The sequence below is a fragment of the Kogia breviceps genome, chromosome 1 (genome assembly GCF_026419965.1).
Source record: "Kogia breviceps isolate mKogBre1 chromosome 1, mKogBre1 haplotype 1, whole genome shotgun sequence".
Lineage (NCBI taxonomy): Eukaryota > Metazoa > Chordata > Mammalia > Artiodactyla > Physeteridae > Kogia > Kogia breviceps.
In genome coordinates, this window is record NC_081310.1 from 201,606,261 (window position 1) to 201,621,344 (window position 15,084).

Consider the following 15,084-nt stretch of genomic DNA (forward strand, 5'->3'; position numbering starts at 1 on the left):
CAGGGAGGGGACTGCGGGGGCGCCCTGGGCGGGTGAGGTGGGCAGCGCCGCGGCCAGAAAACATCTGTCTGCTGTGCCAGCTGACCGAGGGTCCCCCTCCTTCCCCGCCTCTCCCCTTCCAGCCGGACCACCCACTCATGGTGTCAGCCCTGCTGCAGCTCAGGGGGGACGTGAAGGAGACCTACAAGGTCCTCTTTGTAGCGCAGGTGGTGACCGGCCCCTGAGGCCACAGGATTCTCTCCACGGAGCCCCCTCGGATCTTCCTGCCACATTCGAAGCCTCCCCCGGTCTGTGGACACAGCAGAGCCATCCAGGGGCCTGGGACCTGGACATCCCTGCTGGGCAGCTTCAAAAGGGTGGCCCCCCGCATGGCCCCATGGCCGGGGCACCCCAGTTCCACAGGCACGGCTGCCTCCTGCTGCCCTGTATCCAGTGAGTCCGAGGCCAAGAGCCCCTGTCCCAGCCCCACACTCAGAACCGGCAACGAGGCCAGTCCTGACCACAACCTGCTCCCAGCCTGAGCCCCTCGGAGCCCCCAACCCCACCAGCACCCGCCCAGCCTTTCAAGGTCCTGGTGGGGAGAAGAGCTGCGCCCGCCGACCTGCCAATAAACCCTGTGTGAACCTGTGCATCCAGGCCTGCTGTGCGGGCCGCGGGGAGCCGTGCGGTGGGCCCCGTGGTGAGCCGTGCGGTGGGCCCCGCGGTGAGCCGTGCGGTGAGCCCCGCGGTGAGCTGTGAAGGAGAGACAGGGACAGAGTCCGGGGCGGGGGGCAGCCCCTGCTTCTCACCCTCACTCACAGGTCAGCCCATAAAACAGTGAACTCGGCCTGGAAGACCGAGGGGAGCATCCTGAGGCCTGGGGGAACAGCTGCGCGTGGCGGGGGGGGCGGCCTGCGGGGCTGGTGTTGAGACCAGCCCACACCCAGAGACCAGCCCACACCCAAAGACGCCAGCGGGGAGGGAGGGGGGCGGCAGGCTCCAAAGCCCAGGCAGCCCCTTAGGCCTCCCTGCTCCTCCCAAGTTCCAGGGTCCCTGATGCCCCCAAGCAAGGAGCGAGCAAACGTCGGGGACACGCCCTCACCGTGTCCTCCCTCACGGCCCAGCCAGGGTCCGGGGGACACCCAGCCCAGGAGTTTGGTTTTCTACTTTTTTCTGAAGTGAGTCCGGGCTCAGCCTTCTGGGTCCTGACCAGCTCTTCAAGGGAGAAGCCCCCAACTCCCAGCCCATGAGTCCCTGCTGGGAGCTCAGAATAGTGCCTGCACCCAGCCCCTGCCTTCTGGAGAGTGGCAGGTTAGACACTGTCCCCACAAAGCCCACCCATCCAGGCCCCCTGTGTACGGCCCAGCCCGCCCACGCCACCCCCGTGCCTGCCCCCAGGCGAGCGCTCGCAGCTTCCCTGGCAGGAGTGGAGGGCAAGGTGCATCCGGGGAATTTCCTGGGCACAGGCTTCAGGACACCAGCCTGGAGCCCTCACCCCACTTCCTCGGTGCCCTTGGTGCCTGGAAGTCTGCCATCTCCCTAACCTTGAGCCAGTGATGGTGGCCACAGAGCAGCATTTTGCAGGACTTCAGTCTGGTGGGCAGACCCAAGCCCTTTCCTAGCCCTCACAGGGGCTGCTTTCTCACCAGGTGAGAAGAGAAGCCAGGGTCCTGCAGCCCAGGCCAGGCCCCAGAAGGAGGTCCTCCCCGCAGAGCACTACCCCTGCCTCCCCCTCAGGCTGGCCCGTGGGAGGGGCAGGCCACTCTCCTCTAAACCCTGGCCTGGCTCTCAGGGTTTAGAACCAGCGGGCCCTGGTACTCACTGCCCAAGGCCCTGCCTGCACTCCTGCCTGCTGGCTGGACCAGTGCCATCCTCCTCCCTCCCACTCCTGAGCCGGGCCTCCAAAGCAGAATGGAGGAAGAGGGCGGCCAGGAGCCAAGCTCAGCCAGCCTGGCTGGAGCAGGGTGGGCAGGAGGGGCCCTGGGGGCCAGGGTACAGCCTGGAGGTGCTGGACAGCTGCAGGACAGAGGCAGGACAGAGATCATGGAGCAGGTACCTGGCAGGTCCAGGCATGAGAGAGCCAAGCAGAAGAGGCCCTGCCCTCAAGGAGCTTCAGTCACTTCCCCTCCAGCGGGGAGATGCTCGTGGAGTACGTCCTGAGTGCAATGAAGAAAAGCACGGCAGGGTAGCCTCTCCTCCCACCCTCCGCAGACAAGGCACACCACCCTGCACCTTGCCGTGCTGACCACCACCCTCAGCCTGAGCGCCGGGTGGCGGAGCGGAAAGCAGAGGGCACAGCGAGCGTGCACACTAAATGTAGTTGACCAGCGCGCTAGGAACGCCCCAGCGTCTTGACAGCTGTTCAGGGTGCGCCCCGGTCCACCCCAAGCCCGACTGCAAGAAGTCAACGGGGCAAGACCGCCCCGCACCCCGCGATCCTAGGCTGAGGAAACACAGAGAAGACGGACCTGATAGGAGCGCCAAGAGTTGCGACTTGCGGGCGGGGCTTGTGTGGTAGGGGCCCTGGAGCGGAATCTAGGGCCTGCCCAGAGCCTGCGGGGGCGGGGCCGCTAAAGGGCGCGGCTAAACCTCGGGCGGAGGGTAGGGGCGAGGCACATGGGCAAGGCTACAGGGCGAGCCCTCCAATGGTCGCGGTCTCGGGGGGCGGGGTCTGCGCTGGGAGGGGCCTGGGGGCGGGGCCTCCATAAGGCCTCGAGGCTAGTGGGCTCGCGCTTCCCGTCGGCGCTGAGCATGTTCGCTGGCCCCCGAGGTGACCGCGGGCTCCTGCTGCTGCCGCCGCTCCTACCGCTGCCGCAGGTGGGTCGCGGGGCGCTCGGCTCGTGCACCGCGGGGCGGGTCTGCGCTCGGCGCGCCCTGGCCCGGGCTCACCCCTGTCCCCACAGGTGGCGCTGGGCTTCGCGGAAGGCAGCTGCGACCCCTCGGATCAGTAAGTGGTGGGGGGGAGAGAGGGAGCTGGGATCTGGCCCCACCCTGGGGGAGGCTCGGGCGGGACGGTCGGCCGGGCCCTGCCTCGCCTGCTCCAGGTGCCCCGGTCCCCGCAGGTGCCCGCCCCAGGCCCGCTGGAACAGCCTGTGGCACGTGGGGTAAGTGGAGGCCGCGGCGCACAGCCGGGTGCGACGGTTCTTCCCAGGGCCAGGCCCACCAGACCCCCACCCCGCCTGGCTCCACGGCCGAGGAGTCGCCAGCACTGTGCTCCTCCTGGGCCGCTGGCGGGAAGCCGCTGGGGCCCTCAGAGCCTGGCATGCCGACCCCAGCCTCCTCCCCCAGTACCAGGGGCGACCTCCTGCGTGGGTCCTGCCTGAGTTCCCCATGCTAGGGACACCCCCGGGGCCCTTGGCAGGACTTCCCTTGTATCCTGCTTGCCCACCTCCCACGCCCTCGCTCCCCGCCCCTGTGGGAGGCCCCTGTGAACATGGTCATTGGTCCGGGCACAGGACTGTGCAGTCGGTCTGGGACAGTGTGTCCTGGGAGTAAGCCCAAGGCCAGTTGTGGCCAGCCCTGGAGAGACAGCCAGGGCAGGCCAGCAGCAGGAGACCAGGCCGGACCAGCCCCTCAGGCCCAGCCCTGGCCAGGAGGAGGTCTCCGGCCTGGAGAGAGAGTCCCTGGTTGTCTTTCATCCTATCCATTGCCTGTCTCGGGCAGCTGAGCTGGGACTGCCCCCAGGGAGCAGGCGCCAGCGGCCGGGGGTCAGGCCAGCGGCAGGACTTGCCCTCCCACCCAGGCTTATCCTGCTTGCTGTTCTCCTGCTGCTGCTGTGTGGGGTCACGGCCAGCTGCGTCCGGTTCTGCTGTCTCCGGAAGCGGGCGCACGCCCAGCCACACCTGCCGTCAGCACCTGAGCCTTGCGACCTGACAGCCATCCCCGCGGACAGCGACAGCCCCATGCACAGCACTGTGTCATGTGAGTGCCGGCAGACTCACCCGGCGGCCCATCTGCCTGAAGGGGCAGCAGGGGACTGGTGAGGGCCAGGGCCATGCCCACGCAGCCCCACAAACCCATTCTGGTTCCCTGCAGCCTACAGCTCTGTGCAGTACCCGCCGGGCATGCGGCTGCCCCTGCCCTTTGGGGAGCTGGACCTCGACCCCGTGAGCCCTCCCGCCTACAGCCTGTATGCCCCTGAGCTGCCGCCCTCCTACGATGAGGCCGTCAAGGTGGCTAAAACCAGACAGGAAGAGCCACCTCCCTCCCAGTAGCCCAGCCCCCTCCCTGAGGCCTCAGGCCTAGAGATCCCTCCAGGGCCCCAGGAGTGGGCCCGCAATGCCAAACACCCCTGGCTGTAGCCCTGATGCCCGCCGGAGGGGGCAGGAAAGCTCTCCCGAGCCTCCCGATGCCACCAGCCACTCTGTGCTCATGGGGGACTGTGCAAGGGCACCCCAGCCCACCCTCACCATCCTTCCCCACCCCGGGAAGGCCAGCCGTCCGGCACATTGCTGCAGCCCTGGCCTCGTTGCTATGTAACACTGGGCATCTGAGCCAGCCGGCCCTGTGTTGGCCACACACACACACACACACACACACACCACACACTGCTACCTTCAGCCCTGGCCCCTGGGGGCCCAGGCCCAGCAGGCCCTCAGCCCAGATGAGGACCCACAGACCTAAGCCTCAGGGCTCAGGGCCTGCTGTGATGTCTACAGCTTTTTGGAGAGAGAATAAAGTTTCTATCTAAGTGATCTCCATATGGAGGAAAGAGCTCCGGGAGGGGCCCTCGGGCAGCCGCCTCCCAGGGCAGGCAGGCAGTATGTGGTCCTCAGCCTATGCCCAGCCTGGCCTTCCGGCTGGTGTCCGGAGCCCAGAGCTGGGCTGTAGGCAGTGTCAGGTGTCCCACAGAACTGATGGCCCAAGTGTGATGGGCAGCTCAGGGGAACCTCTCCCTTGTCCAGACCCACAGCCTTGCAGCCCCTTTTCCAGCCTGGGGACAGTGAAGCGCACACACGAGTCTGGCTGGAGCGTTTATTGGCCACGGAGCTGGCGTGGGGTGGATGACAGGCCGGGCGGCAGGCTGATGGCAGCGGGCGGCGGGCCTCCCACGGCCGCAGTGGCTGCTCCTACTGGACCAGCTTGAAGGACTCCCCAGTCATCATGGCCACGAACTCTGAGAGCCGAGGGACAGGTCAGCAGCCTGGCCCCACCTGGCCGCCGGGCTCCCGGGGCCCACCCCCCACTCACCCTCGTAGTCGATGGTCCCGTCCCCGTCCTTGTCGGCCTCCTTCATCATCTGCTCGGCCTCCAGCTCGCTGAGGGGCTCGCCCGCATTCATGAGCACGTACCTGCAGGAGCCCGCGCTGAGCGGCGGCTGGCGGGCCCGCCCCCCGCCCCCGCCCCGCGCCCCGCGCCCCGCGCCCGGCCGCGCCCGGCCGCCCCCCGCCCCACGCCCACGCCCCCGCCCACGCCCCGCGCCCCGCCACGCCCCCGCCCCGCGCCCGGCCGCGCCCTACTTGAGCGTGTCCCAGTCGATGTAGCCCTTGCCCTCCTTGTCGAAGAGGCGGAAGGCCGCCCTGAGCTCGGTCTCCTGGTTCTGGGCCTTCTCCAAGTACACGCCCATCAGCGCCAGGAAGCTGTCACAGTTGAAGAACCCTCTCTCTGCAGGGAGCAAGCGGCGGGTGCCCGAGTGAGGGTGGCGAGCCCCACCCCCCCCCTCACAGCCCGGTGACGCCCCCCCGCTGCCCCCGGCCGGCCTCACTGTCTCTGTCCACGTCCTCGGCCATGGAGGCCAGCTCGCTCTTGGTGGGGTTGAGGCCCAGCAGGCTCATGAGCCGCTCCAGCTCGTCCGTCTTCACCGCCCCGTTGCCCTCCTCATCGAACATCTCAAAGACGCCCTTGTACTCCTCGATCTGTTCCGCCGTCAGGCGCTCCGTCTGTGGGGACACGGGCCCGGGCTCGCCGGGGCCCCTCCACCCCTCAGTCCGGGGCAGGCTGGAGGCCAGGCGGCACGGGGAGGGGTGTCGAGGGGAGAGCGGGGCTCCGCGAGGCCACTCGGAGGGGACGGCGCTCGAGGCCGGGCCGGGCCAGCCACGGGAGAGTGCAGGAGGGCAGCACTGGACAGCCAGCGAGGCCAGGGGCCGGACACCGTGGGCCAGCGTGGGGAGGAGCCTGACCGGGGCCCAGGGTGGAGGCCCCAGCCTGTTCTGGCGTCCCGGAGGGATAGACCAGCGCCGGCCACCCTGCCTGCCACCGCCCCGGCCGCCTTCTGAAAGGGCTGCCCCGGCCTCGGGGCCCCCACTCCGCGCTCTCCGCCCAGCCTCACTGGACGTCTTCCTCACGTCCCCAGAGACCCTCCCACCTGTGGTCACGGCCCCAGCCTGATCCCCGTGTGCGTAGAGGCCTGCCTGTTGTCCTCTGTCCCCCAGGCACGGCCCCAGCTCCCCCCGGACGGCCCGGCCCGGCCCAGCCCCCAGGAGCTCTGCCGGGCGCCGGGAGCAGCCTTACCATGTCTGTGGCCGGCTGAGGGGACACTGCACGGTGGCGCTGGAGCTGCTGTGGGCAGAGGACGAGGGGCCGAGGGGGCGGCTGAGTTTTAGCGGGCCCAGCTGCCCGGGGTCCCTGGGGTCCAGATTCCGAGAGGCTCTTATGGCCAGGAGATCCTGTCAGCCCTATTTTGGGACAGGTTGGCCCTTCCCCACGTGGCCCTTCCTGGCCGGAGCAGCCCCTCACCCCAGAGCTCCCTCTCTGACCCTGGGTCCCAGCCAAGGCCCCCCTGGGCCACGGCAAGGGTGGATTGCGTGGGCCAGGGCAGGAGAGGGGCCGCTCCCTTCTCCCCAGTGGGCCCCTTCCCCCCACTCTGCAGCGGAGGCCCCACGAGCTGTCGTCACTTCTTGGTGAGGGTTCTTGTTGACGGCCCTCCCTGGCCAGGTGTCGTCCTCGCATCCCCAAGGACCCAGGGCCCAGCACGGTGCCCGCACTTTGCAGACACCCTCTAAAGACAGGTTCAACAAACAAATGCACTGGGGTCCCCCTCTGGCCGCCCTGCGCAGAAGGGGCCGGGGGTCCACGGAGAAGACAGCTGGCCACGAGCTAGGGGCGAGAGGAGGCAGAGCTGACGGGACCAGGGGGCCGGACTGGCCACGGGGAGGCCAAGCCAGGTGTCCTCTGGGCGGTCAGGGGCTATTCTCAGGGAAACCTGAGCCCCTTCCGCTCAGAAGAGCAAAGCTGGCTCCCGAGGGAGCCCCGTGGCCTGGCTGTTTAGTAACAAGATGCCACAGCAGCACACACACCCCTGCCTATGTGTGCTCAGCCCTCGGACACACACACCCACCGCCACCCCGACCTGGGGCAGCGGCTCCGGCCCCTGACACCGGGCCCAGGTTCCTGCGCTCCTGTCCGGGTAGCGACCTGCTGGCCTGGCCACGGCACTCGGAGGTCTGTGATGACAAGCTGGTGCTGAGGGGGCTCCTTCCAGCCCCGCTCCAGCCCCTGCGCCCAGCAATCGTCACAGACTGGCCCCCACGAGTTCCCTTCACCCCCGTGCGTGGCCCCCAGAGTCGCGCACGCGCGCACACACACCCGCCTCGGCCCCGTGACCACCTGATGAATCTGAACAGGCGAGGTATGCCCTGCCCTGTACCCCAGCGGCCTGGCCGGGCCTCCGCCTGCCAGAATATGGAAGCCGCAGGGACATTTCCTGCTGAGGCCCAGGACAGCTGCTGAGGCCGCAAGATTTGTGCTGACGGGGACAAGATGGCTCCAGCGGGCCCCGGGCCAGTGGCCCCGGGCCAGGATGGAAGAAGAAGCCGGCTCTGGGCGCCCTACCTCTGTCCTGGCTGCTCCGGGCCGTGGCTTCAGGCCTTGTGACGGTGAGAAAAGACTCTCCCACCCCTTCCCTCAAAAATCCCCAGACCATTTCAAGGAAACTAGTCGCATCTATACACCTGGACCACAGCTGGGGAAGAAGGCGGCTGGTGGGGGCTGCCGCACGACGGCAGTGGGGCAGGGCATGCGGGGAGGGCGAGGGCCTGCGGGGAAGGAGGGCGTGAGGGTCAGTTTTGCATCCCGCTGGCCAGGCTACAAGCCCAGGTGTTTGCCCAAACATTAGTCTAGGTGTTGCTGTGAAGGTGTGTTTTTTCACATATGTATTGATTACAGTGGTGAAATTAGCGTAAAAGATCCCTCAGAAAAGGGAACTAACGTATACTGAACATCCGTTATGAACCACAATCTTTTTGTTTGTTCTTTTTTGTATTGTTTGTGGTACAAAGCACATAACATAAAATTAACCGTCTTAACCATTTTTAAGCGTGCAGTTCAGTAGCGTAAACTCTACGGGCCTTGTTAGGCAGTAGATCTCCAGAACTTTCCGTCTTCTCAAACTGAAACTCTGTCCCCATTAAACACTCACTCCCCAGCCCGACACCCACCCTTCTGCTCTTCTGTCTACGGATGTGACTCCCCTAGGGACCTTGTATGAGTGGCATCAGACGGTATTTGTCCCTTTGTGTCCCGCTTATTTCACTCAGCATCACGTCCTCTAGGTGCATCCATGTTTTAGCAGGTGTTAGAATTTCTTTCTTAAGGCTGAATAATATTTCATTGGATGGATAGACCACATTTTGTTTATCCGTCAATCTATGGACGTTTAGGTTGCTTCCACCTCTTGGCTGCTGTGAATAATGCGGCAGTGAACGTGGGGGTCATGAAGGGTTTTCTCCATGTGATTAACGGGGAAGTCTGTAGATTTGAGTAAAGCAGGTGACCCTGATAACGTCGGTGGGTCTCATCCGGAGAGTGGAAGGCCTTAAGAGAAAAGCCTGAGGTCGCCAGGAAGAAGGAAGCCTGCTGTATACCGCCTCTGGCCCTGAGCTGCAGCCTCAGCTCCTCCCTGGGTCTCTAGCTGCTGGACGAGCCACAACCACCTGAGCCAGTTCCTTAAAATAAGTCAGTCTCCCTCCCTCCCGCTCTCTCCCATTGGTCTATTTCTCTGCAGAGCCCTAATCAGGTCAGAGGGTGACCAAGGGTGGGGACCCAGGAAGGCCAGAGCCGTGTGCTGCCAGCACCTGGGCATCTGTGCCCAGGCCCCCAGGGCCGCCCTACCCCACGGCGGGGCACACGGTGTGTTCTCCGGGCGGATCTGGATGGAACCACGGGCTCCCCTAAGAGAACGGCTGAACTCGCAGACTGAAACCCCAGGCCAGGGGGAGGGGAAAGTGGATGTGCGCAGCAGGGAGACCCGAGCCCCTCCCTCAGTGCCCCCTCCCCTCACACGGTGCAGACCAGTCATCCCCTCCCGGAGAAGAGAAGAGACCCACAGACACTGCCACTGGGGGTCCCCAGTAAGAAGACACTGCAAGCCCCACACCCCGGGGTGGCCTCAGGCGCAGGCCCAGCTCACCGACCACTGCGGCCCCACGTGGGACACTCTGAAGGGTGCTCATTCCAGAGCCTGTTGGCTGGCCCGAGGCTTCCTGCAGGACAGCTGGACTCTACCCCTAGCCCGTGGCCTGTACCCCACACCCCACCTCGGGGGCTGCTTCCAGACAGCCCAGGGTGCAACCAGATGGGCTTTGGAGCTGGGTCCCTTGCTGCCCAGATGCCACACGGCGCCAGGCATGGGGATCGTCCCTGCGGTGGGTCACACTGGAAGGGGATGAGAGGCCCAGAGGCTGCTGGCTTGATGCTCCACACAAAGTCACCAAGGTGGAGGGTGGGTCAGGAGTGGGGACTCGAAAGCCGAAAGCGAAAGCCGGGGTGGGCGTGGGCGTGGGCGTGAGCTTGCATGTGGGTGTGAACATGGGTTGGGTGTGACCGTGGGAGCGGGTGTGAGTGCGGGTGTGAACGCCACGTGTTAGTGTGCTGAGCGCTGGGTCTCTGGTTGCCGACAGGTCTCTGCGCCCCCGAGGCAGTGGAGGGCAGAGAACCGCAGTCCCAAGCCCAGGACTTGAGTGTCCGAGTGGCTGACTTTCAGTGACACCTGTTGCCCATCAAAGTCAAGCCCTGGTGGGACAGCAGGGGCCTTGACATGTGGGCGGGGCATCCGGGAGGGTGACACCAACTCCTCTGGAATTGTGGCCTTCAGGTCGTGCTCGGCTCTCCCTATGACGGGCTGGGCCCGAACCGCCACCCCAGGGGAGCACAGTGCACAGGCCACGCCCCGACTAGAGCCAACATTTGTCCCCCTCGGGCCCCCCCTCCTGCCGTGGCCGCTGGGCCGACAACGCAGGTAAGCTGCAGCCGACCCAGCTGAGAACAAGCTGGGCCTGACGTGGGTGACAGAGGGACCTGGTGGCAGGGCTGGCAGGGGTCAGGCGAGCACGGCTTCGCCGGGGGCTCCCTCGAGGGGCTGGAGCATAGCGGGCGGTGGGGCGGGTAGGCACGGAGCTTCTCAGACGCCTCCCTTCCTCCCACAGCCTCCGCCTGAGGCTCACTCGGCCAGCTGGGGCAGCCACGTGGGGGCTCGGCTGCAGCCCCCCAGCCTCCTTGCTCGCGGGTGACACAGTCTTCCCAGGTCCCGGTGGACTGAGCCCCTGCCCAAAGCCCCCTGCCCAGCTCTGGAACTGCCCCCTTCTGTCCCGTCTTACTTCCTGTGCCCACGGAAACGCTACGTGCCCCCATCTTGAGCCGTTCTCACGGGGCCTGCTTAGGGGCAGCTCAGCCTGGACAAGGGGTGTCAAAGAAACCCAAACCCTGGACCACCAACCGTGGAAGAGGGCAGGGTTGCAAGTGTAAGAGCCGGTAGTGTTTAGGAAATGGCCAGGGCTAGTGATTGAGGTTAAAATGTAATGCGGGGGCTTCCCTGCTGGTGCAGTGGTTAAGAATCCACCTGCCAATGCAGGGGACACGGGTTCGAGCCCTGGTCTGGGGAAGCTCCCACATGCCGCAGAGCAACTTAGCCCCCGCGCGCCACAGCTACTGAGCCTGCGCTCTAGAGCCCGTGAACCACAACTACTGAGCCCCCGTGCTGCAACTACTGAAGCCTGAGCGCCTAGAGCCCAAGCTCCTCAACAAGAGAAGCCACCACAATGAGAAGCCTGCGCAACGAAGCCCACTGCAACGAAGAGCAGCCCCCGCTCGCCGCAACTAGAGAAAAGCCCATGCGTAGCAACAAAGACCCAATGTAGCCAAAAATAAATAACTAAATAAATTTATTTTTTAAAAAAAGTAATGTGAAACTCTTAAGATAACCACTAAAAGACTAGAACTAGGTTGTATAACTAACTTCCACATCTATGGAAGGAAAAAACACTAAAGAAAATGTAATGAAACTAATAGAATACAGGAAGGGAGAAGGAAGCATGAGAAAGGCAGCATAGGGGAGCATTCCCTGGCGGTCCAGTAGTTAGGACTCTGCGCTCTCACTGCCAAGGGCATGGGTTCAATCCCTGGTCAGAGAACTAAGGTACAGCAAGCTGCACATTGCAGCCAAAAATTAGAAATAAAAATAAAAAATAAGAAAGGCAGCATAACTAGGAAGCAGAAAGTAACATAACAAAGGTAAACCCGGGACTTCCCTGGTGGTGCAGTGACTAAGACTACACGCTCCCAATGCAGGGGGCCCGGGTTGGATCCCTGGTCGGGGAACTAGATCCCACATGCGTGCTGCAACAAAGAAGTCCGCATGCCACAACTAAGGAGCCCACATGCCGCAACTAAGGAGCAAGCAAGCTGCAACTAAGGAGCTTACCTGCTACAACTAAGACCCAGCACAACCAAATAAATAAATAAATAAATAAATATATATATATATATATATATATATATATATATATATATATATATATATATTTTCGGTACGCAGGCCTTCTCACTGTTGTGGCCTCTCCTGTTGCAGAGCACAGGCTCCAGACGCGCAGGCTCAGCGGCCACGGCTCACGGGCCCAGCCGCTCCGCGGCATGCGGGATCTTCCCGGACCGGGGCACAAACCCGTGTCCCCTGCATCGGCAGGCGGACTCTCAACCACTGCGCCACCAGGGAAGCCCATACATTTTTTTTTAATTAAAAAAAAAATAAAGGTAAACCCAGGTAGGGGGAGGAGGAATTGGAGGAAGGCAGTCAAAGGGTAGAAGCTTCCAGTTATAAGAAAAATAAGTACTATGGATGTAACGCACAACATGATAAATGTAATTAACACTGTATGTTATATATGAAAGTCGTTAAGAGGGTAAATCCTGAGTTCCCATCACGAGGAAAAAATTTTTTTCTATTTCTTTAATTTTGTACCTATATGAGATGATGGATGTTCACCAAACTTATTGTGGTTCATGGTCATGATGTATGTACGTCAAGTCATTATGCTGTACACCTTCAGCTTGTACAGTGCTGTATGTGAGTTATACCTCCATAAAATTAGAAGAATAAAGAAAGTAAAGCCAGCCACCTGACAGAGTTTCCAGGAGCCAAAGCTGGAACAATGTGAGAAAGAAAATAAATCAAGTCGTATTGAGTTATAACCAAAGTATAAGGTAAATATCATCATGCATTAAAGCACACCATCAACAGAGAGAAAAGGCAACCCACAGGATGGGAGAAGATATTTGTAAATCTTATATCTGATAAGGGATTAATACCCAGAAAATGTAAAGAACTCCTACAACTCAACACCAAAAATAAACAACCTAATTCAAAAAGTGGGCAAAGAACTTGATAGACCTTTCTCCAAAGAAGACACTCACATGGCCAACAGGCTCATGACAAGATGCTCAGCATCACTGATCATCAGGGAACGCGAATCAACAGCACAGCGAGACACCGTCTCACACCCATCAGGATGGCCGCCATCAAAAACCAGAAAACAAGAAGTGTTGGTGAGCGCCCGCTTCAGCAGCACAGATGCTAAAATTGGAACAATACAGAGAAAATAAGCATGGCCGCTGCGCAAGGATGACACACAAATTTGTGGACCATTCCATATTTTTAAAAAAGAAGTGTTGGTGAGGCTGTGGAGAAATTGGACCCCTTGTGCACTGTTGGGGGGAATGTAGACTGGTGGGAGACAGGACAGAGGTGCCTAGAAAAAGTAGGCATAGAATTACCATGTGACCCAGCAATTGCAGTTCTGGGCCTATTCCCCAAAGAATCGAAAGCAGGGCCTCGAACACGTATTTGCATACCCGTGTTCATAGCAGTGTTATTCGCAGGAGTTAAAAAGAAAAAAAAAACAAATGTCCGTCAATGGATAGTTGGATAAACAAAACATGGTGTGTGTGTGTGGTGTGTGTGTGTGTGTGTGTGTGTGTGTGTATGAGGGTTAATATTATGTGTCCACTTGGCTAGGCTAAGGGCACCCAGATAGCTGGGTGTGACTGGGACGGTGTGTCTGGAGGAGACCGGTGTTGAATCTGAACACAAGAAAGATTGCCCTCCCCAGTGCAGGTGGGCATCATCTGATCTGTTGAGGGCCCAGGTAGGACAAAAAGGCAGAGAACAAGCTAACTGTCTCTTTGCCTGATCTGGGACATACATCCTTTCCTACCCTCGGACATCAGCGCTCCTGGTTCTCAGCCTTCAGACTCAGACTGAATCACAACACTGGCTTCCTGGGCCTGCAGCTTGCAGATGGCAGATCTTCTCCACCTTCATAATCACATGTTGATTTCTGTAATAAATCTCCCCATCTTATACCTCAATTAATAAATAAATAAATTAATTAAATCTCATCGCTCTATATTTTACATATATATATTTTTAAAATTTATTAATTTATTTATTTTTGGCTGAATTGGGTCTTTGTTGTTGAGTGCGGGCTTTCTCTAGTCGCGGCGAGCAGGGGCTACTCTTCATTGCGGTGCACGGGCTTCTCATTGCGGTGGCTTCTCCTGCTGCAGAGCACAGGCTCTAGGCGCGCGGACTTCAGTAGTTGTGGCTTCCGGGCTCTAGAGCGCAGGCTCAGTAGTTGTGGCGCACGGGCTTAGTTGCTCCGCGGCATGTGGGATCTTCCCGGACCAGGGATCAAACCCGTGTCCCCTGCATTGGCAGGTGGATTCTTAACCACTGTGCCACCAGGGAAGCCCTACATATATTTGTTATATTATATATATAATTGATTTCTCTGGAGAACCCTAATACAATATACAATGGAATTATTATCCGACAGCTTTAAAAAGGAAGGAAATTCTAACACCTAAGACACATGGATAAACTTGACATCGTGCTCAGTGAAATAAGCCAGTTATAAAAAGACAAATAGCGAATGATTCCATTTATATACCATCCCTAAAGCAGTCAAATTAATAGAGACAGAAAGTAGAATGGCTGTTGCCAGGGGCTGGGGTAGGGGGTGGGGAGTCAGTGTTTAATGGGGACAGAGTTTCAGTTTTACAAGGTGAGAAAGTTCTGGAGACGGATAGTAGTGACGGTTGCACAGCGATGTGAATGTGCTTAATGTCACTGAGCTGTGCACTTAAAACGATTAAAATGGTAAATTTTATGTTATGTGTATAACCACAAGAAAAATAAATATGTATCCATGAGTCCATATTGATACAAGTGACAGAATAAATAAATAAATGGAAGAGTCAAATATTCCATACAGAAGAATTCCAAATAATTTATGTAGATGTTCTACCCTCAACGAAGGGAGCACAGCCCCCCACTTCCGAATCGTGGGTGGCCACTACTGACTTCCTTCCGATGAGCAGAGAAGGGAAAGGCTCCCCGCCCAGTGATCAGGGCCAGGTAGGTCACAGTGGTGAGCCATGTTGAGGGTGTTCACCCTTGACACTTGCAGCGAGAAGGGCACTGTACCTCTCTGAAACCCACAACCCCACCAGACAACTCCCAACAGAGGAACAGACTACAGGATGTCCTGACCAGCCCTGAAAACCATCAAGGTCACCGAAGACAAGGAAAGTCTGAGAAACTGCCACAGCCAGGAGGCGCCCAGGGAGAACAACTAAATTAGGTAAAAACTAAGTAGATCTGAATAAAGTGTGGGCCGTAGTTAATAATGTGTCAATATTGGGTTATTAATTGTAGCAAGTGTACTGTACTAATGTAGTTCCTCATAATAGAGGAAATTGACCGTGAAGTGAAGTGCGTGGGAACTCTCCGGAAGTCTCGGCAATTTCTCTGAAAATCTACAGCGTTTCTAAAAATAAAGTTTATTTTAAAAAAATCCAGGGACTTCCCTGGCGGTCCATTGGTTGAGACTCCGC

The 15,084-nt window shown here is 59.9% G+C and overlaps 3 protein-coding genes, 1 long non-coding RNA gene and 1 other non-coding gene across 11 annotated transcripts in view; 4 read left to right on the top strand and 1 right to left on the bottom strand.

The window, feature by feature from the left end:
* The window catches only part of CFAP74 (cilia and flagella associated protein 74), a 76,937-nt gene extending 76,308 nt beyond the window's left edge, over positions 1 to 629 (top strand). For all 4 annotated transcript variants that reach the window (XM_067019070.1, XM_067019097.1, XM_067019088.1 and 1 more), the window contains one exon: positions 123 to 629. In XM_067019070.1, the coding sequence (XP_066875171.1) occupies positions 123 to 224 (102 nt within the window). In that variant the 3' untranslated portion in view covers positions 225 to 629. The remainder of the gene's footprint in view (positions 1 to 122) is intronic.
* A 1,401-nt stretch (positions 630 to 2,030) lies between these two features.
* On the top strand, positions 2,031 to 5,325 carry TMEM52 (transmembrane protein 52). Of its 3 annotated transcripts, none has more exons than XM_067019137.1 (5): positions 2,031 to 2,796; positions 2,883 to 2,926; positions 3,042 to 3,083; positions 3,773 to 3,900; positions 4,884 to 5,325. In XM_067019137.1, exons 1-5 carry the CDS (start codon positions 2,596 to 2,598, stop codon positions 5,063 to 5,065), a joined length of 597 nt encoding a protein of 198 aa, XP_066875238.1. In that variant the 5' UTR covers positions 2,031 to 2,595; the 3' UTR covers positions 5,066 to 5,325. The 3 variants fall into 3 exon arrangements, with proteins under 3 accessions (XP_066875238.1, XP_058921408.2, XP_066875232.1); XM_059065425.2 differs by lacking the exon at positions 4,884 to 5,325 and adding an exon at positions 4,015 to 4,673 and having other exon boundaries at positions 2,581 to 2,796; positions 3,722 to 3,900; XM_067019131.1 differs by lacking the exons at positions 3,042 to 3,083; positions 4,884 to 5,325 and adding an exon at positions 4,015 to 4,673 and having other exon boundaries at positions 2,581 to 2,796; positions 3,722 to 3,900.
* On the bottom strand, positions 4,940 to 7,149 carry CALML6 (calmodulin like 6). Of its 2 annotated transcripts, XM_067019113.1 has the most exons (5): positions 6,430 to 7,123; positions 5,684 to 5,858; positions 5,439 to 5,583; positions 5,170 to 5,270; positions 4,940 to 5,095 (listed from the first exon to the last, which is right to left on the bottom strand). In XM_067019113.1, the coding sequence occupies exons 1-5, from the start codon at positions 6,865 to 6,867 to the stop codon at positions 5,049 to 5,051; spliced, it is 906 nt and encodes a 301-aa protein (XP_066875214.1). In that variant the 5' UTR covers positions 6,868 to 7,123; the 3' UTR covers positions 4,940 to 5,048. The 2 variants fall into 2 exon arrangements, with proteins under 2 accessions (XP_066875214.1, XP_066875208.1); XM_067019107.1 differs by having other exon boundaries at positions 4,940 to 5,270; positions 6,430 to 7,149.
* A 2,574-nt stretch (positions 7,150 to 9,723) lies between these two features.
* Positions 9,724 to 11,095, top strand: LOC136793030 (uncharacterized). The gene is made up of 2 exons (XR_010837751.1): positions 9,724 to 10,153; positions 10,766 to 11,095. It is a non-coding gene; the product is annotated as an uncharacterized lncRNA (long non-coding RNA).
* A 1,644-nt stretch (positions 11,096 to 12,739) lies between these two features.
* LOC131746745 (U6 spliceosomal RNA) lies at positions 12,740 to 12,846 on the top strand. Its single transcript, XR_009332642.1, has one exon. It is a non-coding gene; the product is annotated as a U6 spliceosomal RNA (small nuclear RNA).
* Positions 12,847 to 15,084: the final 2,238 nt, after the last annotated feature.